The following is a 25745-nucleotide window of genomic DNA, read 5'->3' on the forward strand; positions in this document are numbered from 1 at the left end:
CTACGAGCACTAATTTAGCGTTATGTCTATCATGCTATCTCTTCGCAGCAAGTTATTGAATCAATAGGCTCCGGTTTTCACTTACTTTTGCGTTTTGCGCTTTCAACAAAAACGTTCCATTTTTGTTTCCAGCTGATCCGACCGACGGACCGTCAGACATGGCTCTATTGACTCGGCTATTAATGCTGATCAAGAATTTATATATTTTATGCGGTTGTAAACGCTTTCTTCTGGGTGTTACACATATCCACTTTCACCGCAAATCTAATATACCGACTGTTATTATAGAGCCTGATCTTTTACTCGAGAGAATTCCAGGGTGAACCATTATTACGCACTTTTTGGGTATGAAAATCTCAACAAAGAAATCAGTACATTGACAACTATATAGTAGCCGCCAGACACCTCGTTGTTAATATTTCATTTATTGTGTATAAGCCGTTAAAATATCGTTAATGAATTCTAGAATATGTAAATACACAGAAACGACTGCATCGCAACACCAAGTGCTAACATGTTCAAAACATTCATAATCATTTTTAGTTTAAGACTAACATACATTTTGCACTTACACTACCGCCAATGTGTGTGTGCATGGTATCCACCCTTAAACATATTAAAATTTGTGTTTTTTTGTTTTAAACGAACATTATACAACCACACCTTTGGAGGGCTTGGCGCCCAGAATATCCGAAAGCTTTTGCTGATAGGAAGCCAATAAATTGGCGTCGGTTATGCTGCAGGCCTTGCAGGACAAGTGCATGGCATTGAGCAACTGCATCTCCGAAAACTGTGTGCCACGTTCCAGCAACGCATTCAGTATTTCCTGGATCAAGTACAAATGTTTAGCCACCGGGTCTCAGCTTATATATCTCTCACTTACGTCTGGATCCATGCAGAGGAGCTCGTAGAAATTCTTAGCCTGATCCAAAGCCACTTCCCTGGATGCGGTTATGTTGCTTAACGTTTGTTGCAGGGCAATCGAGTTTCTGCACATGCGTTGCACGGTGATTTGGTCAATGTGTTCCAAGTAGTTTGATGCTTGGATAAGTATGCGCGACGCCAGATGTGCCAGACCCTCAAAAATGTACTAAAAGATAATGGATTAGATAGATATGAACTCAAGGGGGGAGTTGAGGAGCATACCCTGGTTTTTCGCGGATGAAGAGTGGCACTGAAGGCTTCATCCATCTCGGACAGTCGTTTGGTTAGTACCTGCACTTGACGATCCGGCTCAAGAATGTCGTCTTTGGAACCAACGTAGCTGTTTGTTCTTACACTGGACTTTGAACGCAAGTAATGGAAGCATTGGACCCGAACCTCCAAATGAAGCACAAGCAGACATGTGTTTGCTAGCTCATCGAACTCCAGAGCCAAGTTGGTCATCACTTTGATCGTCCCATCCTTGACGGTTATGTCGGCGGTGCACTCAGCCGAGACGGCGTTCAATCCGTTTACCATCGGCCGACGTAGATCGTTGGCGAACTCTGAAACGCGGCAGGAAAACCATTCCATACTCTCTTGAAGTATGGCCAGCTCCTTTAGCACGCTGATCTCGACCAAAATCTCCTGTTGTGTGATGCCACCCTCGCCCAAATTACTGGTTAGCATTTCTGCCTCACGAATATTTCGCTGCTGCACCTGCAGGGGACTCTCCTCCTCTGAGGGCTCAAAGCTTCCCCGCTGCAGCTTTCGATTGTACCGCGACCTTTGACTGGAGGTTTTGAGGTCCGTCCAGTTGGGTAGTGTCCTGAAAGAAGAGTAATCAGTTGCATCATTGTACCAAATCTTATCCTAGTCTTAGTTTCATCCCATAATTACTTTAAGAATCGGCTTATGTCTTCGTCTTTGAGCCATGCGACGCTGTAGATTCTCCGATCCTCTGAGTCTGGCTGCACGATCCCTCTGTAGGCGCCCTGGCATATCTCCCGATACGCCTTCAACAACGCACACACCATCTTGAGCAGGTCTTCCGAGTAACAGGGCAAGTCATGGATGAGGCTTTTCGTCTCCATAAGCCGCCGTTCGACCATCACAGTGGACTGCAAGAGAGGTCTACTCAAGTTAAGCGACTTCATTTCCTCCGGAGTGATGATTGTCCGCCAGGCGTCTTGATTTTTCGACAACGATTCGATGGTCAGCTGCAAGTTTCGGTTGTGGCCCTTAGACAGGAACGAATCCTTTATATAGTTGTCCACAAAGTCATGAAGACTGCACGGTTGGCTAGAAGTAAGGCAAAGGTGGTAAAAACATCGAACTTTTTTACGGTGCGGTGTGTACACCCTACCCCGGCTTGCACTTCATAAAGTTTTCTATCTCCTTGATATATCCCATTAAAGGTAAGTAGACTTTGGTTATAATGTTCTGATCGGGAGTGCAGATCAACAGCTTTTCCCGCTGCTTCTTCTCGTGGGGGAAGAGCCCACTGTTGGAGCCCTTGCCGCTGCCACCCAGTTGAGCGGACAGATTATCATCTACCGACGCATCCGAGGCGTTGCGACGATGCTCCTTTAATGGTTCATTGCTGCTACGAGGACCATTGCCTACGTGCGAGGACTTGTCAAATTTGAACATTGATCTCTTTGTGCTGTCGAACAAGTGGAACGCACCGATAGATTAGAACATATTAATCGTTTAACTGAAATTCTTGTTCAAACACACACCTTGGAACCTTACGCCTTAGGAAGAATGAGTTTATATTGCTGGTTGGCTCCGTAAACCCTGTCTGGGCACTCTCGTCCGATGCTCCATTCTGTATATCCAAATAGTCGGTGAGCAGCAGTTGCAGCTGTAAATATAAAACGAGTTTTCACAAGTTAGAATGAAATTACATTACATTTATCGAGCGAGTACTAACCACTGACTGAGCCTGCGACCAAAAGTCTGTTAGATCGTAGGGCTGCGGCCCAACTACTGAATATTTCTGGCCCACAGACAAATAGTTTTTTAGTAGCAGCGTATGCGTCTTGGCAATGGCCTTAAACTGCTTGAAAATGATCTCCAGCAGCATGAGCAGCGGGTTGGAATCACCAGCTCCTGCAGACAGCGATAACTGGTGCGTTGTGTGGCGCACCACGTTGAGCAGCTCCGTTTGTATTTGAACTCGCAGCGTCTCCAGGGAATCGGGCACCTTGTGCAGCATGCCAAATGACTCCACGATAATGGCAACGAAGTAGCTCATGCTTAACTCCGGGTATATAAGATCTGCATCTTCGATAATTTCGGCCTTTTCTAGATCAAAGCACTGGGCCATTTCGGAAAGGGCTTTGCGAACACGAGCATTAGCTTCAATGCGATCTGTTGAGCGGCGAGCTCCTATTCCCCGAATGAAGCTAGAGTTAAGGCGGCTGGAATTGGTACGCTGAAACGAGGAGAACGCTTCATTGGCCGAAATCGTGTAGACCTGGGTGACCAGCTCCTCGTGCAGTCGCTGATAAAGCTGCTGACGACGCGTCTGCAGATCTGCCCGCAAGTCGGAGAGGCCATCGACGGCCTGCAGAGGTCCATTAAGCGTGGCTAGTGCATCTGTTAACGCCTTGCTGGCATGCAAATACTGACGCTTGGCGGTGTAGCTAACCACACGCTGAGGGACCTTTCGTAGCTCCTGACTAAAAGTAAATGAATGACATTAAATCCGTCGAGTCTGTAAGCGAATAATCTTACATTTGCTCCAACATTTCCAGCACGTACTTGTGCTGAACTGCGTCTGTCCACATCTTCTTAAGCTCATCCCGTCGGCATTGGAGCAATCGCTTGCAGGCACTCAGATTCTCCTTCACGGCATGTATACGCTCCCTGCTGGCTGTCACCTCTGTAGATACCTGGCTGAAGAGTGGCAGTACTAGTGTGAGCTGCTGATCGTGGCGAGACACCAGTTCATTGAGACGTAGGTCTGAGCGCTTAAATTCCTGTTCGATTTTAAGCTTCTCCTTCTGACGCTCCTCAGTCGTCTCGCTGAATCCCAGGGATTTGATGACGTTGACCAGAAAACCACAACCTGCGGACTACACAAGCAAGAACACGCACAAGTCAGGCCCGCAGTGATCATATTATAACAAAATATCGCAAAAGAGGGCGTGCAACAACAAAAACCGACCCACAGTCCAATGTAGTGGTGTCGTCATCAACTTGGTTGTGGGACACAGCACACAAAATAATAAGTTACCAAATAATTTTATGGGCCAGAGGCCAGATTCGTAGTACGTGTTTATTCAATACTTGTACTATACTAATGAGAACTTCATCTATTTATCGTTTCGAAGATCATTTTCAGCGTTGGCTTGAAGAAATTTACCTCATCCTTGCCATACTTCACGCCCCTGGGAGGCTTTGTTGGCGGGGGAGCGTCCATGTAGATGTGGTTAAAAATATAGGTCGGTTGTCCTGGTGAACGATAGTAGTATAAGTTAGCTTTGTATTAACATTGTAATTCGGTAATTATTAAATTTGTTTGCAAAAAATCAGCACACAAATGAATAATTGGCCATGCAAACTATCGATTTAACTATCGATTGTTTAGATGTCAAACTATTGAGGGTACTATCGACGTTTCGATATATCGGCTCTAACCACTAACCACACAGTGTGCACTTAATATATGCGAACTTGCAGCGACAGCTCCCAGCTGTCATTTCGGCAGCGCATTTACATATATGTGTGCGTGTAAGCCGGTTCTCACATGCGTTTTAGCGCTTGTAATTTTTGTTTTGGTTTAAGCAAATGGAATAAAATAATTGCACTTTGTTTCTTTATCAACTTTATTGTGTAACTGTGTTGTTGCATCTATTATGCTGAGTGCTCGGTTGACCAAGTTGTAAACACTAAAAATTATGCTAAAAGCCAATGCGATAAAACCAGCTGAATACTTGCTCCAAAAAGGTTGCTTGACAGCTATCAATTGTTCTTTGGTTTTTAAATTGCTTTTGGTTTTGATTGTTTACATATGTGTAATGGAATCCGTGTGCCTACTACTTTTATTATAAATACTTTATATAAGCCGCTTACGTTGTGGTGCTTACGCTATGTAAATTTTATATGTATATGATTCCATTTTATCAAAACAGCAACGATTGGGTCTGTTCAAAAAAATGTACAAAACTTGGGGGAAATAAGTTAGGAAAGGAGTCACATTGAGAGTACTTTCATTTAGTTCCTACGTGTTTAGGTACAGTTTACTAATCGGAGGTATTACAATGATGATTGCTTCTTCGTAGTATTTAGCAGTTGTGTTTAAGTTCTTTCGATTGGAAGATTTACGAGTAGATATGAGTTCTTTGCTTTCTTTTCGTCTTCACAGGTGGGATCCTTGGGGTTACATAAGACTAAGCCTAGACAGAAGCTAACATCGTTTGTCTGCTCACTTTTCACTAGGATAGAATATAATATAATATTGTGTTTGCTGCTGTTGTTTTTTCAAAGCGATTCAAAGCGATTGCTAATTAAAACTTGGCTTAAAATGTTGCTCATTTGACTAAAGGTAATACGATTACATCTGAGATGATTGTTTGGCTTCAATGTTCACACGGATGTTTGTTTTCGGGTCAGACTAAAGATATTTCACTAGTTTAAGTAATTAAATATGCAATTATGTTTAATCTTCCAACGATGCTAAAATGTAGCTGTAGCTGTGGTTCTCGCTGTGGCTGAAGCAATTTGTGTGGTCGAGTTTACTCCTTCTTTGCCAACTCACTATTCATGATGCTTAGGCGCCGAATGTTCGGCTTGTCGTAGTCCTCCATGGAGATGCCACGCGACAGACGTCGTGACCCGTTGGCACTCTCAAAGGAGCCCGAGCTGGCGGTGGAGAAGGCGCGTCCACGATCGACACCCGGCATCACCACCGAGGTTAGCAGACCCTGGCCCTTGCAGAACAGTAGAATGGATTGGGCCACTTTTCCGGGCTAAAAACGTGTAAGTATTGAGACATGAAAGCTTATACAGAAAGGACAACTGAGTAAACTCACTGCATCGGCCAGAACATCGCCAGCCCTTTCGATCTTCAGGATAGTCACGCGCTCCTTCTCAACATCGCGATGCAGCTTCTCCACCATGGAGGCATACGGGCTAAGCATTCCCGTAATCAATATAACATCCACTTTGCAGCCTTTGAGGGTAAGGTCCTTTCGACTAGGAGAGGCAAGTGGTATTGAATGTTAAATAATGGCACGAATGCAGATGCTAACTCACTTCATAAATGCTTTCACATAGAGTCCCACGTTCTTGCTATTCAACGAGCGGTGCAAACGCTTCTGATATTCGGCCACAATCTTGTCTTTATCCGGATTTTCGCCAACGATTTGCTATAAAGTTTTTTTTCCCATGTTTTTTATTGCGCAGTGTAAGTAAGCAGAACATTTGCATAAGACAGACAGTTGATAAGTTGGCGAAAATGGTTAATTGAATGCGCTTTGAACACTAAGCTATAGACTACAGTGTATCAATTAGCAAGAACAGGCCAACACTAAGACAGCGGCTACAGCGTACAGTCATGCACAAAGGAAAAAATGCAGAAAATACAAAAGCAAATGGGGAAAGCACTTGACAGTTTTTTGATAGTTATTTTGAAAGTGTTGGTAAATTTGGCTTCAGGCCGATTTCTTGTTGGATCAAGCTAGGACTGGAAACTAGTATATGTACGTACCCAGCGCTAAAAGAGGGTAAGGGGAAATTAAACGAATAAATAAATAATCGATCATGCTAAAAATGGGCCTGGGAATATTCAGTGAAATTTTGTAGACAAGCGTTGTTGTACCAATTGAAAAATGAGGTATGGTATGCTTTGGAAGAGACTTGTGTAAGAAACGATTTGATTTTTTTACCTCCATGACCTTAAGCGTAGACGAACAGAGTTCGGACGATTGGTTGGTTGTTACAAAATCGAACATAAAATAGAGTAAAAGTAAAGTGAGTACAACACCGAGGTAAAACAACACACACTCCAGGGACACAACCAGTGGTACATTTGAACGGAGAGGGCGGGCACAACATCTGTGGCCACGAATGTAATTGCAACTACTTACATGTCCGAACTTGTGATACATAAGAAAGCTCTCAGCCGACTGGGCCACTTCATCGCTTTTCCAGCTAATGAACTGCAAGGGACGGAGTTAATTGGGCAACTCATGAATTGGGCAATCACACCGCCGGACCTACCTTGCTCTTGAATGATTGCAGAACGCTCGCAGCGCTGCCCGTGGCGTTGATGAGAATGAGTCCCAGAGCCCGGCCCGGATGTGCCAGGCCAAACCGGGCAAGCACATTGGCGCCGGCCCCTTCACCCAGGCCAATTACGTACTTCACATGCAGATAATCCAGAACGGTGACCAGGTCTTCACCCAGAGACTGCAGCGATGGAAACGGAAAGCCATCGGCCAGGGCCTCGGCGTTGTCGGCATGTCCAGGCACATCGACGTGGATGAAACAGGAGCGCTCCTTTATCTCTGTCATACAGGGGCTGCTCACGAACTCCTGGAAGGAATTATCTGCCGGGATTCGGGAAGTTAGCAGACGGCTTTAACGACAGTCAGCATCCATAGGCTCTACTTACGATTGCAGCCCAGGTCATGAACAGTGATGAAAACTGCTCGCTTCTCCTGCTGCGACAGGTCGCCCTAAATTATGCCACGAAAAACATTGTGAGCCATCACTACGGCCGCCTCGTGTCCTCGTCCTCGTCTCGTTTCCTTACCTGCACTATGACAGTCAGATCTCCGCATTTCTCTGTGCTGATGTTGTATTTCTGCAAAGGCGATATTCAATAAATGAAGCCAGACTAAATGAAGTGTGAGAGGAACGGAATGCTCGGAAACTTGAAAACTTTGAAAGTAATGTAAACGGGAAAACCAATTTTCACGATGCTATAAACACAAACTCAAGCGTGAAAAATGACGGGCATGAAATGACCAAAAAAAGAAACGAGAACCAAAAAATGTTGTTGACTTTGTGTGCGTTTGCTTTTGACAGGTCCTTGATGACGACCCACCCAGGGACAATGCTCATGGAAATTAAACACTGGCGAAAGTGGAACTTAAGGAAATGCAGTGAGAAGGAACTTTTGTTCACAGGGCTATGAAAATCCACAGAAAGTACCAGCAACCTGTTTGTGGAATTTTCTCATTTGTAAAATATCTATCGGTGGTATTTACAGACGCAGACGACCTACCATACCAAGCCGAATCCATTTACTACCTTTTTATTCAACAGATGCCATTGGCTATCTCAACTCCATAAACTACTTCTTTCGACAGTTGCTTGGTTCGGAGCTCCTCAATATCGATCGCTTAAACTGAAACTTCACACAAATGTCGCGTGGCCCACTGTATACAATATTGGAACAATGTGTTGTGTTTGGCTATCAACTTCAGATGGGTCTTGCTCTACCTAAGCTCAATTCAAAATATATTAAAGCGGCAAGCAAATAAACTCACAAAGCTCCCCCCGAATGGAGGCCGGGGAGGCGGTCCATTGCCAGGCGGGCTGGGCATCCTTTATGAAGACAAACACACTCAGAGCCGCACCCACACACGCTTGCATACATACACAGTATATATATATATACATATACATAAAGCCATCAAACACTTATTGAAATTGAGTGAAACTGTACAAGTGTCAAAAGACCAGCAGAGGGAAAACTCAAACTCTGCCAAGGACGGCTACGGAGAATATCTAAGCTCTTTAATATTCGTTCCGTTTAGTCCCTCCTGGGAGTGGGGTGGAGCAGAGGCGGATTTGTATAAGCAAGTACATAGATAAATAAACGGAACGAGTACTGGTATTATGTAAATTGCTCGTTTGAGCTAGGGACTTCGAGACTCCACCTGCGAGGATCAAAAATGCCAATAAAAATGTTGCATTCAAATTAAAAGCATAAATAAATCATAAATGATGCCCGTTTGCGTTTGTGCCTTCATTCGCATGCGGCTCTTGAGCGGAATTTGCATATCTGAAAGCCAGCTGGTCCAACAGAGCCGAGACAGGATGCAGGATCAGCCAGTTGCACTGGCACGACACGACTATCGACAAACAACTACAGCGGTCTGGTCTGGTCTACAGGTCTGGCAATGGCAGTCCAGAATAATGGCAGAGCAAACAACAACCAAGTGGCGCACATTGTCGTCACAAATCAATTGGCATTAATTGATTACGAGTGTGTGTGAGTAAAAGACAAGAATAATGGAAAATGTTCAGCCCCAACTTAAGTGGTTCGACACACTCGTAGACGTGGGGGAGGTTCTTCGACTCCGACGGTCTATACCGTGTGAAAAAACCCCAATCAAAGCAATAGTTCTTTTATTTTAAGAGGGATTTATCACATTAGGGAGATCCCAAGGTATGATTAGAGTCATGACCAACGTTGGGTCTAGGAATCAGGAGGAAGATCTTAAATATCGACAATTACCACTTTGAAATAGAAATGTACATATTCTATTGTTGGAACCCTCAGGGGGTTCGTTCTTCAAGGCGTATATCTTCTCCACTTTTTAGGAGAACTTTCCACAGCGAACCACTGCCATTAGCGAATGGCAAACCTTGCTTGCACCTGTCATCCGCACTGAACTATCAAATATGAACACGTTCAGAGCACTGATGCCATGAAAATCGCTTATAAATAATGAAATCGCCAATACACTGCACACACACCCGAGCGGAGGGCACTTGTTGGGGCAGGAGAGTGCGTCACCTGCTGATTGCACTTTACGACATGCCGATACTCATTCATTCGCCATCTCATGCTGATTGATATCTTGCGGTTGCCAGAGCGACTTTACTCGAGTCGGATTGAATGTAGCATCTGCTACCCGTCCATGCCCGTATACCCGTATACCCGTATACCCGTATACCCGCATGTCTGTATATATAGCCATACATGCAAGGACATGTACACACGTACGAGTATGTACGAGTATGTATATGTCAGGAAAAGAGGAAAAGTTGTTTTACTTTCAAGTAAAATTTCTCCTCGCTTTTGGGGGTTTTCCTTTGCTGTCGGCTCAATTATAATGTGAGTCGTGTGCGTCAGAAGGGCTTTTGAGACAGTTTCCAGCTTGTTTGCTGGCTGTTTACATCGTCAGAGCCATCAGTCAATTAAAAGCCCATTTGGCTCAATCGTTTGATTTATGCTTGGAATGTGTCCCTCGGCCGTCTGTCCCACGAAAGCGCGCATATTAATTGACTACCCAGCGGTAGTACTTTGGATCCCCGAGTCCGAGCGCGACTCGGGAATTGATTGAGACATACGGCGGATGACTAGTTTTCCTGTGACGAAAACACGTGTAGTTGGTGCAGGGAAAAATTGATGGGAACTCGTCTGGGTCAGCTGGCTCAATTGAAAACTGCCAGATGCTAATCAATCAATATTTGCATCCCCAAAGCGTGGGGACTGCCGACTGCGAGTCGGCATTCACCAGAATTTATATTCTGCCATCATTTTAATGTAGTTCCTCTCGAAATTTCCGTTTCGACCTTAACCGCACCAAAGCTCTTTTTATTTGACTGTTTTTTCCAGGGAACATGCGGAAAACTGTGTAAAGTCCTCCTGTGCTGTTTCCACAGTATCCTTTGCACATCCTTTACGTTCAGATGTGGGATGGGGCTGAAAACACGAAACCTATTTTTCCATCAACCGAATTGTGCAACAAAGAAGTTCGTTGCACGAATGGCATTTTCATGTTCTGTTCCCAAAGTTTGCATTAATTTGAAGCAGCATTTTTATACCAGCTACTCGTAGAGTACGAGGATAACGTATTCGTATAGGTATTTAAATTGGGCGGACGAGAAGGGAAAGCGGATCAAGTGGCACATCCATCACAGAGCATAAAATTGTAGATTAAGCTGAATCGAGAGTATCCTATAGTCGGAGTATCGCTTCAATCTGATTCGTCGGGTATCAGGAGCAGATGAGATGTACCCCTATTTTGGTAGCAAACATAGCATACATCTGCATACCACTCGAATGTCTTCCATGCACCGCACTGCACCCGAACTGTTGTCTTTTGTTGCATGCCACGGAGCTCGAATGCCTGGAAAACATGCATGAAAATGTATCACTTGCTCTTGCTGCTTGCTGCCCAGAAGGGGAATGGAATGAGATTCTTGTGAGCGTGCGTCTGGGTGTGGGTGTGGGTGTGGTTGTGGCTTTGGCTTTGGCTGGGGCAGTGGATGCGAATGGAGATGCGGAGGCCATCGCACAACTGAGGCATTGCCCTCAGGCTCTGACTGCAAGTTGCAGCTGCCGTTGTTGGTGTTGCCACTGCTACGTGGTACGTGGCAACTCATTGACCTCGTTGCTCCTGCCTTCCCCGTGTTCCGTGTTCCCCTGCAGGGTGCGGGATACGCGCCCTCGCCAGCCACTGTTCCATATTTTTCCTGATTTCGCTGACGTTGCCAGTGTAGCAGCTTTTCGCAGCTTCCTGGCTGACTGCGCTTTCACTTTTAGTGCTGAGCCAGATCCTGCTCCCTTTCACGTTCACGTCCTGCCCCTCGTTGCCCTCCCATCACGACTCCCCGCCTAATGTCGTAATCATGTGGCAGAGACCTAAGTGCCTATTACGTACGACGGCCCCATATCACTTCCCTCGTCTGCTCTTGTGTGTTTGCCCTGGCCCGTCTGTCACTCGCTTGATTCCTTTGGATTTATGCTGTAACCTGATGGATTTTGCAGTGAAAAGGTTTTGATACCTTCTGATGTCTGATGTCTGATGGATGACGGATGATGGATCCCGTTTCCGCAGAGCGGATACTAAGTTGAAATCCATGTTTATTTTAATTTGTTCAAGCGGTTCGATTATTGCTCGATGTCATCTCCTAATCTATGGAAATCTATCTTTGCAATGTTGCCAAATGTTTGCTAAAGCAATTAGCAAAGGCTTAACTCGGTCTAGACGAGTGTGCACAGGCACAAACATAAAGCAAAATATGAGTACCAAATATAACTTTCATGTTTCCGTTCTAGAAGAATAACACTTATAATAGACCGGCGGGAGAGGTATTTTCTGGCTATAAGTCCCCTCAACTACTACCCACTTCAAATGTCGTGGAGCCCCAGCTGGAAATGGGTCACAATCTGTCTGTGATCTGGCCACCGAGCCACCACAGCGCTATGTCCAGCTGTCCAGCTCATGAGCTTCGGTGGAGAACAAAGCCGAGGCCCGAGTCGAGTACTCTAAAGGGAGAGTCAAGTACCTGGCAGAAGTGTGCGGCACTCCAACAGAAAGTTTATTTAACAAAGTGCTGGCTATTCAATCCCTGGCCACAGCCACAGCCACAGCTTTCCTGCTGACTTTCTTCCTCTTTCCTCCTTCCTCTGCCACTTGCCACACTCCTCCCCTGTTTTCGGTTTTCCGTTCCGCTAATCAGCATTTCCCTTGCCAGACACGCCTAACTCAATCGCCGGGATTTCTCTCTTGGCTACATTTATTGCATTCGTAATTTAAAGGGGAAGCCCCCAGAGCCCATCCCCCTGTCTTCTCTTCTTTCCCCTTGCTCTATGCAGAAAAATCTTGGGCTGGTTTGTTTATGGCCGGACGGAAAGTTTATTTCGTTTCGAAAAAGTATTCAAGTAAATGGATTTTCGCTTCATAACCGCACTTGCACCGAAGCACTTTGGGGAGTCTGCTGTCCCCCCTGTCCACAGGCCCAGCCGCGCCCCGACCCACTCCTGGTTAAGTGCTGTCATATGTCGTCCCTGTCACTCCGAATCCATACCGGCCCAATCCCGCCGGGAGTCGCCTTGGATGAGGGCAGGACTGGGCAGGACAAGCCACCAATGTTGAGCTATGAAATTGATGCCTCTCTTTCTGCAGGTCCATTTCTGACCAGCATGCGTAATGCTAATGTAAATTTAATTAGCTCGGATGGTCCACGGGCCTGTAGTATTTATGACACTGCATTTTGACAGTCCGGAATGAGCTCTATTAAAAGCGCATTAATCTTAATTAATATTTGAAAAGGCCGCAGGGCGAATTGTGTGGATTCAACATGTTGCAATGCGATGTTCCGTGCGTACACTGGACGGAGGGCAAATGATAAGAAGGTCTCAGAATTCGATTTTTGAAATAATAAATGCACATACAAAATGTTGAATTTGAATGAAATCATGCCATCGCAAATCATAGAGAATTTCGGGAATGTATTCACAGGAGGATGCTGCTATATGATCTCTCAAGGCTCTCACACACTCGCTCAGCCAGACTGCCTTGATGGAAGTTTGCGAACCCATTAAGAAGGCCAACATATCTCTGCACTAAATGCTGCCAAGCACATTGTAAGTGTTGGAAACTTATGGAAAACTTCTCAAAGCAGAGATGCAAAAAGTTTTTTGAGGCGAGAGCGGTTTTTAATAGACAAAAAGGACAGGCCGGTGCTAAAAGCCACCAATTAAATGTTCTTTAAGTTGGGCAGGAAGCCAGGAAGGGGACGTCAGGTTAAGGTAACACGCGGCGTATGCGCAGCGTTGCCTTGAAAAGTTTGACACTTTTCCAATGGCAGAGCTATTACAGGAGGCAGACCGAATCGCATAGGAACGGTCCGAACGAACGGTCCAATTCGTTAAATGAGATTGGGGAAATTCATGGCAAGAATAATACAAAATACAATTAGATAAATGGGAAGCATGCTTTTCCAGGGGCGATGTCAGCGAGACCCTCCGGTCTAGCCGTAAGGGGATACCAAACAAAGGAAAGGAAATTTCATGTGATCAAGGAAAAGCCAACGAAAGAAAATAAACTTTTCCGTGTGGGGGAATGGAAGTTCGCCAACTGATGCCATGAACCTGAAAGGGACTGTCCAGGGGTAGCGTAGCGTGTAGCCAGGACATATTCCAGGATATTTGCCTCGGGCCCGAAAATGGAAGCCCCGCGGGCTGCCCTCTATTATTCAGTCAAGAGCTCAAAAGGCAGAAAAATCCGTTGAAAAGCGCGTTTGTGTCTACGACATGCAGCTCATATGTACGTATATGAAAGTGGGCCCGGGGAATATCGTGTATAATGCATAGACTTGGGCTCGTATGGTGATGGATTCAGCCGCCTCGACATTGTGTGTTTTCCCTAATTAAATCCCCTCGCATTTATCCTCCCATAAAGGGATGGGCAGTCAGCGAAAAGCAGCGAAAAGCAACGGAAAACTGAGACCTGAGGCCTGAGCCACAAGCTAGCAAAGAAACAAAGTGAATATAAATAAATAAAAATAAAATATAAATATACAGCTGCGGTTTATGCCAGCCACAGCTCTTTCGTCAGCATATTTCAATTGCAGTGCAGTCCCGTCCGGGCCCGTCCTGCTCTCGGGGCTCTCGGGCCCAGCAGATGAGGAAATCAAATCATGTTTACGCCATTCCCTGGAATGGACGGGTTTATGAGGCTCAACTTAATACAAGTACAGGAATTGCCTAACTTACGGAGTTTAATCCATTTCAGTCCCTGTTTTCTTGCTCCCTCTCATGTTTTCCCTTAAATTATTGTTTGCAATAGTTCTGCGACTTCAGTGTGGAATGCAGAATTCCACTATTAGCGAATTTCAGTAACAGCGGTCTTAGTAAAGTTATTTACATATTTATGTAGGGTCTATGACAACATTGCGTTGAGTTTTAGACTTCTTTCCAATTAGCAATGTAGTCAAGAAAACAAAGGCGACTTTATGCAAGCAAAGACAATAATTTGTGCCATTTCAGCACCTAAATATCTTTGGCCTGGCCCACGTAATTATTATGTGCCAGATGCGACCGCAAATGGGTCGTAAAAAGAAGCATTCAATGTAATGGTCACCCACACAGTGCCGTGCCACAGCCTCACACAAGCTCATGCAGGACGACAATTATGCAATTTTTATGAGCCGCAAGCCAAAAAGTATGCTACGGATATGCCCTTTGACCGAGTCCTCAGAGAAAAGGTACGAATAATAAGAAAAAAAAAAGCGGAAAACAGCACCAAATTGCAAATGGCAGGCCGACAGCAGCAGCTACCAAAGTTAAGCTCTGGGGCTCGGGCCTGTCGAGGTATCCGCTCGTGTTAGAGACAAGTTTAGAGCTATATCTAGTGCTGAACCGTAGCTAGGTGTACTAGGATATCTATTAGAGTTCGACGCAGTAAAAAACCCGTATTAATTGCATTGAATACATATAAGTATGTATAATAGATTTTTACTAGATAATAATAGTTTGTAATAGAAGAAATGAAATATATTCTTATAACAATGAACAATTTCTTAGCGTCTGAATTTGTTGAAAACTATTTGCGTAAATGCAATAATCGCCCATAAGCGAGTTTCCGACACACAAATATAATTTCGTGATTTATGCAAAAATGTTGAATATGTATTTGCATACAACCAGGGTATTCCTTGAACAACAACTGAACGATACTGAATGTACTACTCACTCAATTAACACACACACTGAAAGTTTAAGAAGCGCATTAGGGCACTTGACAGGACACTGCAATGCTGGGACGGGCACAAACGGGGAAGTCAAAAAGTAGTGCAATCTGAACCATAAGCCGTCAAAACTTACGCTTATCTTCTCGGGAGCCGCAGAGGAGGAGCTGGCGCTGCCTCCGTGCTTTGGTGTGCCCGGCTTCGACATGGTTCAGTCAGTGGAGACGACGCGGTTCTTCCACGCGGACTGGGCTTATTGCGTATTGCGTATTGCGTTCTAACTCTGAGTCAACGCACAAACGTCGTGTCCTGAAATCGCTCCTAATAGGCGCACAGCAGCACTCGACACCGAATCGGGTAAGAACGCTCTTGACTGGCCTCCGGCTTGGGTTGCTGCTCTGTATTGCACCGTTCAAAGCACACCGACGACTGTGCCAAGCTTTATCAGAATCGAACCAGCGACGCGAGCCAGTCATCGTCATCGCATGGCATCGCATCGCCATCGTCGTCGCATCATGCAAGACCCGAAAGCCTCCGACGCTTCACAATGGGGTTTTTTCCGAAAAGTGTCGTTTAATTCATAGATCCGAATATTCAACATAAAGGGATATACGAATCCTATATTTCGTTTGTAAATAGGAAATATTTGTTTGAAGTAGATTTACTTGCTGTGGCAAACAGACATGCATATGTACATACTTATATCATTTAAATAAATATACTTAAATACTTCTTCAAGGGTCATGTTTTTCTGTGAATATAGTTAACTAAATAGATAGTTCAAAAATAGAGACCGAAATGTACGGAGAAAGCCCCCACTGTGCGACGCGGCAGAGAAACGAAGTCAAGCGAACGACGAAGTGGGGAGCAAAACAAAACGATGGAAGATGAAATGGGAAAAACGGCATCGGTAGCTGGCTCTCGTCTCTCTCTCACAGAGAAGAGATGTGCCTTGCCCCAGATAAGCGGGTGAGGTGCGGTGAGGGGTAGTGTTGAAATGTTGCCGTAGGGCAGTTAGTGGGGAAGGTGTTGTTTCCGATGCCCGCTACAGAGCTGCCAGATAGTCGCACGCAAACTGCGTAACTTCGAAATTGTAAAATTCGAAAATCTCAACGAGGCGTAAATACTGGAAATTCCCTGCAGACTTTTAATAACACGTAACAGAATGATTCCTAATCATTGGAGATCTGGCAACTCCAAGAGCAATCCAATTCCGTTGCCTACTTTAAAGCGCGCAGCTTTTTGGCGCCCACCTACACACACACATTGTCCATGTCCATTTATTATTCGTGCCACTTCCAATGTGTGTGTGTGTGTGTGTGTGTACGTGTCTTGGATTATGTTTATGGAGGTTTTTTCCTGGGGCTTATGCGAGTACTGTAGTACAAAAACCATCTTTTGTTCACTTCGCTCAGAGCCTTGCTCTCTGCCGTATTGTGGAGCAGACTCTTCATTGTTTCTGTTGCAGTCCGTTGTTGTGGGTGTCGGTGTCCTCAGCCAGCGAACGCCTTTTTGTTTTGATGTGCTAATTTGCCAGCGCGCGGGAAATGCGCACACCCCGCAGCCTCAGACCATCCGACCATCACCCGCCACCCCCCACGCACAACGCGCCACCCACCCTCCACTCTTGCCCTCCCACCCGCAGCTTAAACGAAATGCGCATTAGAAATATGCGTGTCCTAGGTCAAGCTGGGCATGCGGGGGCGTGGCACTTTGGCGAAACAATTTCGGGACGGATATAAAGGAATGATTGAGGAATATGAACGTACACATGGATGTATGTATATGTACATAAATCGTGATGGCATCGCCCTCTGATGCGCTGATGCAGCGCGAACATGCTGAATAAATTCCGAGTAATTAAAACTTAAATTGAAAAAAGCACGACGCACCGAAGAGGGGTGTGCGAAGCACCACAAAGTGCTGCAGAAAATATGGAAAGCCAGATATGGTAGAAAAAGTCCTTAGAATTTTAAACTTCAATTAATGCAGGCAAAGTTGAAATCCTTTGACAAACGGAAGCAATGCATACAGATGTACATATATGGTAGCATTATGAATTTTTATATGTATCTATGAAGAGTGGAAATTTTAAATTTAAGATATATGTATGTATGCACATTACATTACCTACAGCATTTGTTTAATTGTTTACAGCTCGCCACTTTCCATTCACTTCCGATATCCATTCAGTATTTGTGTTTCCACTTTCACTGGCGCTTTAATTAAACAAAAAGCAACGCCCCGACAACGATGATGATAAAAAGAGCATAAAGCCAGCAGAGGACGTATGACTGACAAAGGAATTAAACAAAGGTGGCAGGGGCACAAACAACGGTGCAACAACAACCATTTTCCAGGCAGGTGCTCTGAACAACAGCGACAACGAAAGCGATTTATGCATGTGCGAAGGAAAATGTCGAGGAAAACAAAAGCGAATGAGTACAAGATACGCGTTACTTAAGCGGTTAGCCGGTGGGGGTGTAAGATGGTGAGGTGTGGCGGTGTGGCGGTGTGGCTGTGTGTCTGTGTGGAAAGCGCAGCTCACAAGCAATGGGAAAGCTACCAGGAGACCCCAAACCCCGCAGGCAGCCAGGCCAAGAGATGGCAGGGGCAGGGGCAGGGAAACGGGGCACGAGGCACGAGGCACGGATGAGTACAATTGAAAGTCTGTAAGCCGATTGCCGAAGGCGGCAGCCGTATGAAAACACAAGTTTAGGTGGGAGTGGCACTGGCAGTGCTAAGAGACTGGGACTGGGGCTGAGACTGGAATATGGCAATTCCTAAAGTAGAGGAGTAAGGAAAAACCCAACTTGCATTCGCCCCAAACATTAAATACTTGCGGGGTAAATAACGTCTTATCTTGAGACGGTTAACGGAAACAAAAACTCCTTAAGCAGTCAGAATAAGGGGATATAAAGAGTGAATACAGCTCAACAATTACTCAAGGTACGAGTCATTGGTCGTTGCTCCAAAAATGTACGAATAAAATCGAGTGGGAGTGCGTGGAATATAAAATATCTATGTATATAAAAAGAAATATAAGCCACTTATGGTAGCTTTTCGTTTCGAAGAATCCTGTGCATAAGGTTAATTTGTATACTTCAAAACTGTCTTTAAAAGCACTGCATAAACTGTATGCAAACATTTACACTTTCTGAGGGAAGGAGCCGCAGTCAGACCGGTTAAGGAGGCTGTTGAAGGAAGTGGAGCCTGGCGGAGCAGGCAGGAACACTTAGGCCCAAATGGCAACACAAACACACGTGTTAGGAAGGCCTACAGCCGAAGGATGACAGTGTGGCAAGTGCTAACAGAAAGCAATCAGCATCCAGTACCGCACGCACAGCGACTTGCTCCCTCCTCCTCCGCCCCCTGAGCAGCAGCCAATCACCGAGACGAGCTTTCCCCGCCTCCAAGATGAATTCTTGCTCGATATTTACGCATTTATTTATGCTGCTCTTTATTAGCTTTTTATCGTTCATTTATTTTGCTCGTTATGTTCGCGTCGCGACTCTCGTATTTGCGTTTTTTTTTTCTGCTATTTTTGGACTGTTCGGCGCAATTCCCAAGCCGTCGATAAGGAGGAAAACACAATCGTTCGTGGGAGTACAAGCATTCACGGGCATAAGCCTGATAAAGACATCGATCAGCCATGCGGGGGGTGGCTATAAGGGGAGCGGAATCCGAATGGAATGCAAATGAACTTGTTGGTCACCCAAATTCCCCAGCTGATTGATAAGCATAATCACCATCTCCACCGGATTCCACTCGACCAAATTGGAATTCAAATATACATATCTATCCCACCCCGAAGAGGCATTGCCTCTCCCCACCCCACCCACTGCCCCTAAACGAATTACGGGCCTCTGTAGCCCCGAAAATTCAATTAACATTTTTAATTCCTCTACTTTGCAATACTTAAGAACACCTCGTCCGTTTGGGGGTGGGGGTGGGGGTGAGGTTGAAAGCCCCCGACAATTCAAACGAAGGGAATATTTTTACCACGGGTCTATATTTAGCCACAACAACAAGAAAAGTGGCATCAACGGACAACAGTCCGCCGAATTCGACAATTTGGTACCTATGAAAATGCAAAATACTGATAAGCAGGGCAAGAAATATAATCAATTTATTGCAGAATAAGGAGAATCAAGTATTATCAGAGCATTTCTGGGGAGTATTTAAAATTTTACGAACTGCCAAAAGCCGTCACAATCGAATCGTTTTCACAGCAAGAATGACGAGATACATTTATAAATATTATATTTATTCTTCTTTCTCTTTCGTGGCCAACAAAGAAAATAAAATTTACATTTTTTAGATTTGTTATCTAAAATAGTAAAATCTACAAAAAGTGAGCTGAAAGTGCATTTGGGCAAAATTCCTCATTGATTGATACATGATATATGCATTTATTCAAATATGACAGCAGATGGGACACTCTTTCGGCGAAGAAGTCGCGGACACATTAAGGTTGAAGGTACCTTTGCCACACCTTTAGCTCTATTTAGTTAATTATAGGTCATATAAGATTTATACATACTCGTATATCCCGATTAATAATTATTATTGTGCGAAAATCAGTAAAAATACTGGGCCTTTCGACTAAAAACTAAAGCGTGAGCTGTGATATGGACACACACTGCTTATCAGGGTTATTTTTGAGGGACTTCTCGGTCTCGTTGCCATATCTGCAAATGGGACTCGCATGAATGTTCAAATGTTTATGAGTATGTTTTACACAGGCATTTTTACGCTCTCGCAAAGACACAGAGACGGATTGAAATGGGTCGGACATTGCTCGGTGGTACAATGAACTCGGGATATTGCTCGTGGCTTGGGTGTATGGGTACTTAGTCGTGTATCTGTGTGTGCCTTGGTTAACCCGCTTAATTAATGGACGTGGAATACGAGTAAATGTCAGTCCATACTCCGATGTAACTCTTCGCTGTCGTTCAATTATTTCACTCTACCAGTCGGTCCCTGACAAATTAGTTTGTTCTTCTGTTGGAATTCCATTGTGCTGCAGTTCCGTAGATGCACATAAGCACAGCCACAGCCCCCGCCACTGCCACAATGACCACGCAATTTCGGATCGGGTATTCGCATTGGGACATTTATTTTTAGCCCGACAACGGAAGAGCTCGGCGAGCAATGACTTGTTAATACCCTACGAACATGGATATATGGCATGCATTGCACAGAAGTTCCGAATAATTGGGTAAACGTACTATATAGACTGCTACACGTACATACATACATATGTATAGTATATGTGTATTTTCAATGTACGCTCAATAATGAGGAGAAATAGATGGTCACTGGGGTCAAATATGTCAAATTGGCACATTTTTTTTTAGCTAAGTCGAAGTATTGATTCAGTATTGATTTAAGCTAAAATTGCTGTCCCTATCGCAGTGCAGTGTAGTTTCAAGCCGAGCTATTGAGAAATTTCCCCTTTTCTATCTTATGAAGAGTTTTAAGTTCATTCAACTAACCCAATAAAAAGCAGTCTGCAAGTCAGTCAAAACGAGTAGTGTACCAAATGGTTCGTTTCCTAGCTCAGGAGTATCCCGTCCCCTGTATTTGGGTCCAACAGACAAGCAGTTTCTCTGTCCCGTTCCGGGCATGGCATTGCCTAAAGCAACATCCACAGCCACAGCCACAGCCACAAAAGCATTAGCGTCAACGGCACACACCCGTAAAAGGCCAGCAATCACTCTTGTGATAGCGGCAAGCATTCTTGTGACCTTGATCCGAGTACATTTTGGCCCCACTTATTGGGCCGATGTGTACAATGTATGTATGTATTTTAGATTAATTAAAGCAGACGAGCCGAGCCAAGCATACGCGCACACCAGAGGCCTTACGGTACGTGACCTGAGTGTCTGACCCCCGCCCACGAGCAATTTGCCACTAATCAAATAAATATCGATATGCCTCTGCTCAGTGGCAGGGGCAGGCCTGCTGTACGGATACTCGTAGTGTTGTACTTTTCCACGCCGTCCGTCTTTTCGTTTTGCTTTGTTTTGAATTGTGTGAAAGTGTGAAATACATTTTCCGCCCGAGCGATGACATACGAGCCAAGCAAGCGCACAGCACATGACTTTGGCCAAATAGATTCAAGTAAGGAAGGGAATGAGGTAGCCAGGTGCATACATACAGAACTCTACTGGGGGGAAGCCACAACAAACAGAACAGAATCATATATCTCACGATTTGTGGTCACTTGATACCAGTACCTCGTAAATGGCATTCATAATTCTCACCCGCTCAACCAGGCTTTCGGCGCGGCGCGCGAAGGAAGCGCGTTTGTCATTGGCAGACATGGCAACGGATGGGATATACTTATGCTTGGGTGGGTCTCAAGGTATCACTGGGGATAGGATGATGGGGCGACCGCAACTGCAAAGAAAATAAATCGAAGAAAGGGATTAAAGTTATTGTTATTGTGAATATTGTAGAAGTCGCTTATCTTAAGCAGTTGATCGATTCGATTTCGATGACAGGTTCTAATATTTAGGCAAATATCACAAGGTTCGCGGAAGTCTATTCGTTAGACGAGGCGTATTCATATATTGTATGTACATACATATGTATATTTCGGGCTGCTGCCCGACAGGGGACAGTCCCACAACAAAGTCTGATATTATATACATACGTATAATTTTTGTGGCGGCCACAGTGAAAGACAAACAATATTCAATGACTTGGCGCAGAAGTGCAATTAATTTCATTCACATCTTATGAGGGTTCGGGTTATTTTGGGAAATTACCGATAAAACCGTAAGTTCCGGAGCTGTTTAAACTCTTAATTTCGAACTCTCAGCTGCCGAGCTTGGCGTCAACATTCGCACAGAAATTATCAACAACGCACATTAAGGAAAAAACGCAGAAAGAACTACACTAAAGTTCGACCGATCGCATGCGGGTACGTGTACAACGTCCAAGCGGGAGAAACAGCACCGTAGAACTGATGACACACGTCCGCATGCTCGTCTTTTGTAGACGCAGAGCATAAAGAAAGCCCGCGAGCGGCAGAGAAAGAATGCAAAATTCGTTATTTTATTTTTAAATATGCACCATCCCGCCATTATGCCCCAAAGACCCTCCCTCCCCTCCCAACCAGCTTTCCCCATGGGTTTTCCTTATTCTGCCAGATTGATTTATGGATTTAGGTGCAACAGGTGGGGAAATAGGCCTAAGTTCAAGAAGCAGTGGGCGGGCGAGCACTCTTACCGCACTAAAGCTGATTGGAGGACAAAGCTTTCAGCTGGATGCAATTTGCCTAATGCTACTCGTAAGTGCCCTGAATTATGATAATTTTACTCTGACGTAGTCGCAACGAGTTTCCAAGCCAAACGTTATGATCTTACATTTCTAATGATATGGGATGGTTCCGTTCCTAATTCTCTCCTTCTGCTTTTAATTACCATCTTACAGGATAACATTTTATCTGCAATCTGCATCCTCTTTAATTTAAATCGTGATATTTCAAAATAAAATTCAAAAGTAACCGAAACGGGATTTTCTTGCACAGTGGCGCTTTTATAGTGAACCGTTCGATTGTTGAAGCAAGTCGTCACGTTACAGCACAGTACGGTAGTTGTTCATTAAAAAATATCAATATCATTATTGTCATTAATTAAGTATACTTAAATATTTAAGTGACTATGATTTAAGGGAGTCTTAAATTTGTTGAATTTATTAAACTAGTTATTCTTTAAAATGCTAGGCATTTACTCTGGAAACGGCAGCAACCTAAAATATTCTTTTGTGCCAATACTTTGGTTCGTCACTGTATCTATATATCGATGTATCACTTGTATATACATCGATCCCCTTTATTTATCATTTACGGTATTGTATATACTTTTCTGTATATTTTAACGTCGAAATTGAGTTAAGGATATTTTTACGATATATCGGTATATAATGATGTATTATTTTCCGCGGTTGTATTCAAACTGTGGACCTGTTTAAATAGAGGGGCTGAGGTGGGCTAAGTTCGTTTTTTCATCGGTATATATCGGACGGTATATCGATAAGTAAGAACAAAATATCCAGCAATTATTTATAAAAATAAAAGCAACGACGTGTAAAAACGAAATACGACGACAACGAAATGGCAACGCGCGGCGGTCCAATGGTCGCGGGCACCGACGGAAACGACTTCGAGTTCAGACAGCGCGTAGCTGGCACATATCAAATTAGGTTAATAACACTCGAAAACCCTTCCCCAGAACACCTACACTCAATGGCAGGAAATTATCTAATTACTAGCCGCTTCCACAGTAGCTGCGACTGCCAAAGCATACTTAGCCAAGCAGGTTGCTGGAGAGATGCGACCGTGGGCCCCAACACCCACACCGTGGACAGAACACACATTCAGACGGAGCAGTCGGCTACGCTACCCTGGTGGGCAATGTGCCAGCATGGCATGGCATGAGCCTGGCTGCCAGAGGCAGTAACACTGTGTACATGTTTGAGAAGGAAGTAAACCAGAGACAGCTATTCACGGTGGAAACCTTCTCTTGTCGTTGCAGTTTGTTGAATAAATCGCGATTGAAGTACTGCATTTTCTTCCATGCTCTTCTTTTCTTCGTGATGCTGGCCAAGCTGACCTCGGACATATTGGATCGCCTGGACATTTTCGTGCTGGAGATTGAGGAACTGGAGGTGCCTTCGCCACTTTGGTGGGAGTACGTGTGGGCCGGTTCGCTGCTCACCTCGTTCCTGGGTCTGTCGGCGGCACGTGGAAATAAGGTGCGCGAAATGCAGAAATACATGATCGCCATTCTGGTGTTTGCCATCCTGCCCTTGCTCTACTGCTTCGCCTACTATTTTTCGGACGTGTGGGAGTTTGCGACCATGGACAAGTCCGTGGAGTTGGACGAGACGGACATTTTCATCTGGCGCGTAAGTGAAAAATACCTCCATCGAGTATCTAATACACCTGCTCCTGTATAAACCGACTAAATTCTAAATTCTTGCTTGCAGGGCTACCCCTATGGTGTGTTCTGGTACGCCTTCTGCTTTGTGGGCTTCCAGGTCCACGGATTCACGCTGTATTTCGCCTACAATCTAGTCAAGGTCTGGAAGGCCCGAACTGCCACGCGCAAGTTCCAGTAAAGTCGAAGTCGAGGTCGCGGAGAAAGTACTAAATACTCGCCAAATCACTAAAACGTCAAAGCGAAACGCTGTAGGGCTAGATGTAAATAATTTGGAACTTAAACTAATCTCTAGTGCACAAAGCGTACAGAAACTAAACTAAACGAAACAGCTGTTAAGGTATCGCACATTTTAGTCTTACAGGAGAGGAGCACATATTTTCGTGGCCAAACGAGAATCACGTTAAAGTTATTGTTAGTTGAAAGTTAAACCGTTCAAAGATTAAATAAACAGACACTATCCATATACATACATAAATACTATGTACACCCTAATGTGTACACACGCAGCCTTGTGAAGTCAACTGAAGACAAAGCAACTGAAGCCACCAAATTTCCCCGAGTCGGAAGCAAAACCAAAAACTTAGACAACTTCATTTTTTGCTTACTTACATTTCGACGTGCCTCGTGTTTGTTAGAAACGTTTTATATATATTTACACACAATTATATATATATACAGTATATATATATACACGCATATATATCTGTGTTCATGTCTATGGATGAGTACTTCGTCGCTAGGTCTTAGTTAGTCTTCTTTTTCTACGACTTTCAAATCCGTTGGTTATTCATTTCGCATATTATTTTTTACTTTTAACTGATTTTGAGCACACAGAATCAGCCTGTGTGTTGAGTGTTGAGAGGATTGCCCCATACTATTTACAACTACTACTATCCAGGTATACACTGACATACATATGACATATGAAGCAAAGTTTATCCAGTTCTGATCGTCAATAATAAATATGATATGTGTACTGTGTAACGAGAGACAAATCAGAAAAATGTAACAAATCAAATACAATAGATTGAGAAATTAATTTTAAAGTCAACCTGTTTTTTAAATCGTATCTTGTTCTCCAACTTTTTAGGTAGTTTTTTAAAAATGTCTCAATAAAAATGCATATATATTTGTTCTTCTGAGTGGGTTAAAAAACACACCTCGTCTTCTTTATGTGACAATCGGTGCAAGAGTTTTTTAAGAAAACAATTCTCTTCAATTGCCAATTTAAATTTTCATTCCATCGTACGTTTGAATCAGAAAATATCCTCCCCATATCCTCCAAAAGCCAAGCTCAATCAATTTGATTTTCTGATTGGTCTGTTATAAATTACTTTATCCAAAAAAAAAACGAGCATCACTGGCTGATAGAAGGGAACTAAAGATCACCTCTTACTGAAGAATTTAAAATCACTTGATATA

The 25745-nt window shown here is 44.2% G+C and overlaps 2 protein-coding genes across 13 annotated transcripts; one reads left to right on the plus strand and one right to left on the minus strand.

The window, feature by feature from the left end:
• Window positions 1–406: 406 nt before the first annotated feature.
• LOC6588318 (exocyst complex component 4) lies at window positions 407–25425 on the minus strand. Of its 11 annotated transcripts, none has more exons than XM_026994751.1 (20): window positions 24933–25425; window positions 21612–21774; window positions 7688–7738; window positions 7547–7610; window positions 7153–7481; window positions 7020–7091; window positions 6819–6827; window positions 6187–6299; window positions 5964–6126; window positions 5690–5900; window positions 4295–4383; window positions 3664–4004; window positions 2858–3608; window positions 2664–2788; window positions 2288–2587; window positions 1822–2223; window positions 1147–1750; window positions 884–1090; window positions 664–826; window positions 407–606 (listed from the first exon to the last, which is right to left on the minus strand). In XM_026994751.1, the coding sequence occupies exons 2-20, from the start codon at window positions 21696–21698 to the stop codon at window positions 569–571; spliced, it is 4119 nt and encodes a 1372-aa protein (XP_026850552.1). In that variant the 5' UTR covers window positions 21699–21774; window positions 24933–25425; the 3' UTR covers window positions 407–568. The 11 variants fall into 11 exon arrangements, with proteins under 11 accessions (XP_026850552.1, XP_026850555.1, XP_026850553.1 ...); XM_026994754.1 differs by lacking the exon at window positions 24933–25425 and adding an exon at window positions 22146–22320 and having other exon boundaries at window positions 21639–21774; XM_026994752.1 differs by lacking the exons at window positions 6819–6827; window positions 24933–25425 and adding exons at window positions 6641–6646; window positions 22146–22320.
• LOC6587989 (protein jagunal) lies at window positions 23436–24798 on the plus strand. Of its 2 annotated transcripts, none has more exons than XM_002014112.2 (3): window positions 23436–23583; window positions 23916–24288; window positions 24370–24798. In XM_002014112.2, exons 1-3 carry the CDS (start codon window positions 23495–23497, stop codon window positions 24499–24501), a joined length of 594 nt encoding a protein of 197 aa, XP_002014148.1. In that variant the 5' UTR covers window positions 23436–23494; the 3' UTR covers window positions 24502–24798. The 2 variants fall into 2 exon arrangements, with proteins under 2 accessions (XP_002014148.1, XP_026850559.1); XM_026994758.1 differs by lacking the exon at window positions 23436–23583 and adding an exon at window positions 23800–23846.
• Window positions 25426–25745: the final 320 nt, after the last annotated feature.

The sequence above is a fragment of the Drosophila persimilis genome, unplaced genomic scaffold (assembly GCF_003286085.1).
Source record: "Drosophila persimilis strain 14011-0111.01,24,50 unplaced genomic scaffold, DperRS2 tig00000000-arrow-pilon, whole genome shotgun sequence".
Taxonomy (NCBI): Eukaryota; Metazoa; Arthropoda; class Insecta; order Diptera; family Drosophilidae; genus Drosophila; species Drosophila persimilis.

Excerpts from the sequence above, each read along its gene's own strand:
- LOC6588318 (XM_026994751.1), bottom strand. The coding sequence starts at position 21,698 with ATGTCTGCCAATGACAAACGCGCTTCCTTCGCGCGCCGCGCCGAAAGC. Across the intron at positions 7,611-7,687 it reads ATCTGACTGTCATAGTGCAG|GGCGACCTGTCGCAGCAGGA; the intron begins GTAAGGAAACGA and ends GGCATAATTTAG. Across the intron at positions 3,609-3,663 it reads CTGGAAATGTTGGAGCAAAT|TCAGGAGCTACGAAAGGTCC; the intron begins GTAAGATTATTC and ends ATTTACTTTTAG.
- LOC6587989 (XM_002014112.2), top strand. The coding sequence starts at position 23,495 with ATGGCAACGCGCGGCGGTCCAATGGTCGCGGGCACCGACGGAAACGAC. Across the intron at positions 23,584-23,915 it reads GCTGGCACATATCAAATTAG|TTTGTTGAATAAATCGCGAT; the intron begins GTTAATAACACT and ends TTGTCGTTGCAG. Across the intron at positions 24,289-24,369 it reads CGGACATTTTCATCTGGCGC|GGCTACCCCTATGGTGTGTT; the intron begins GTAAGTGAAAAA and ends TCTTGCTTGCAG.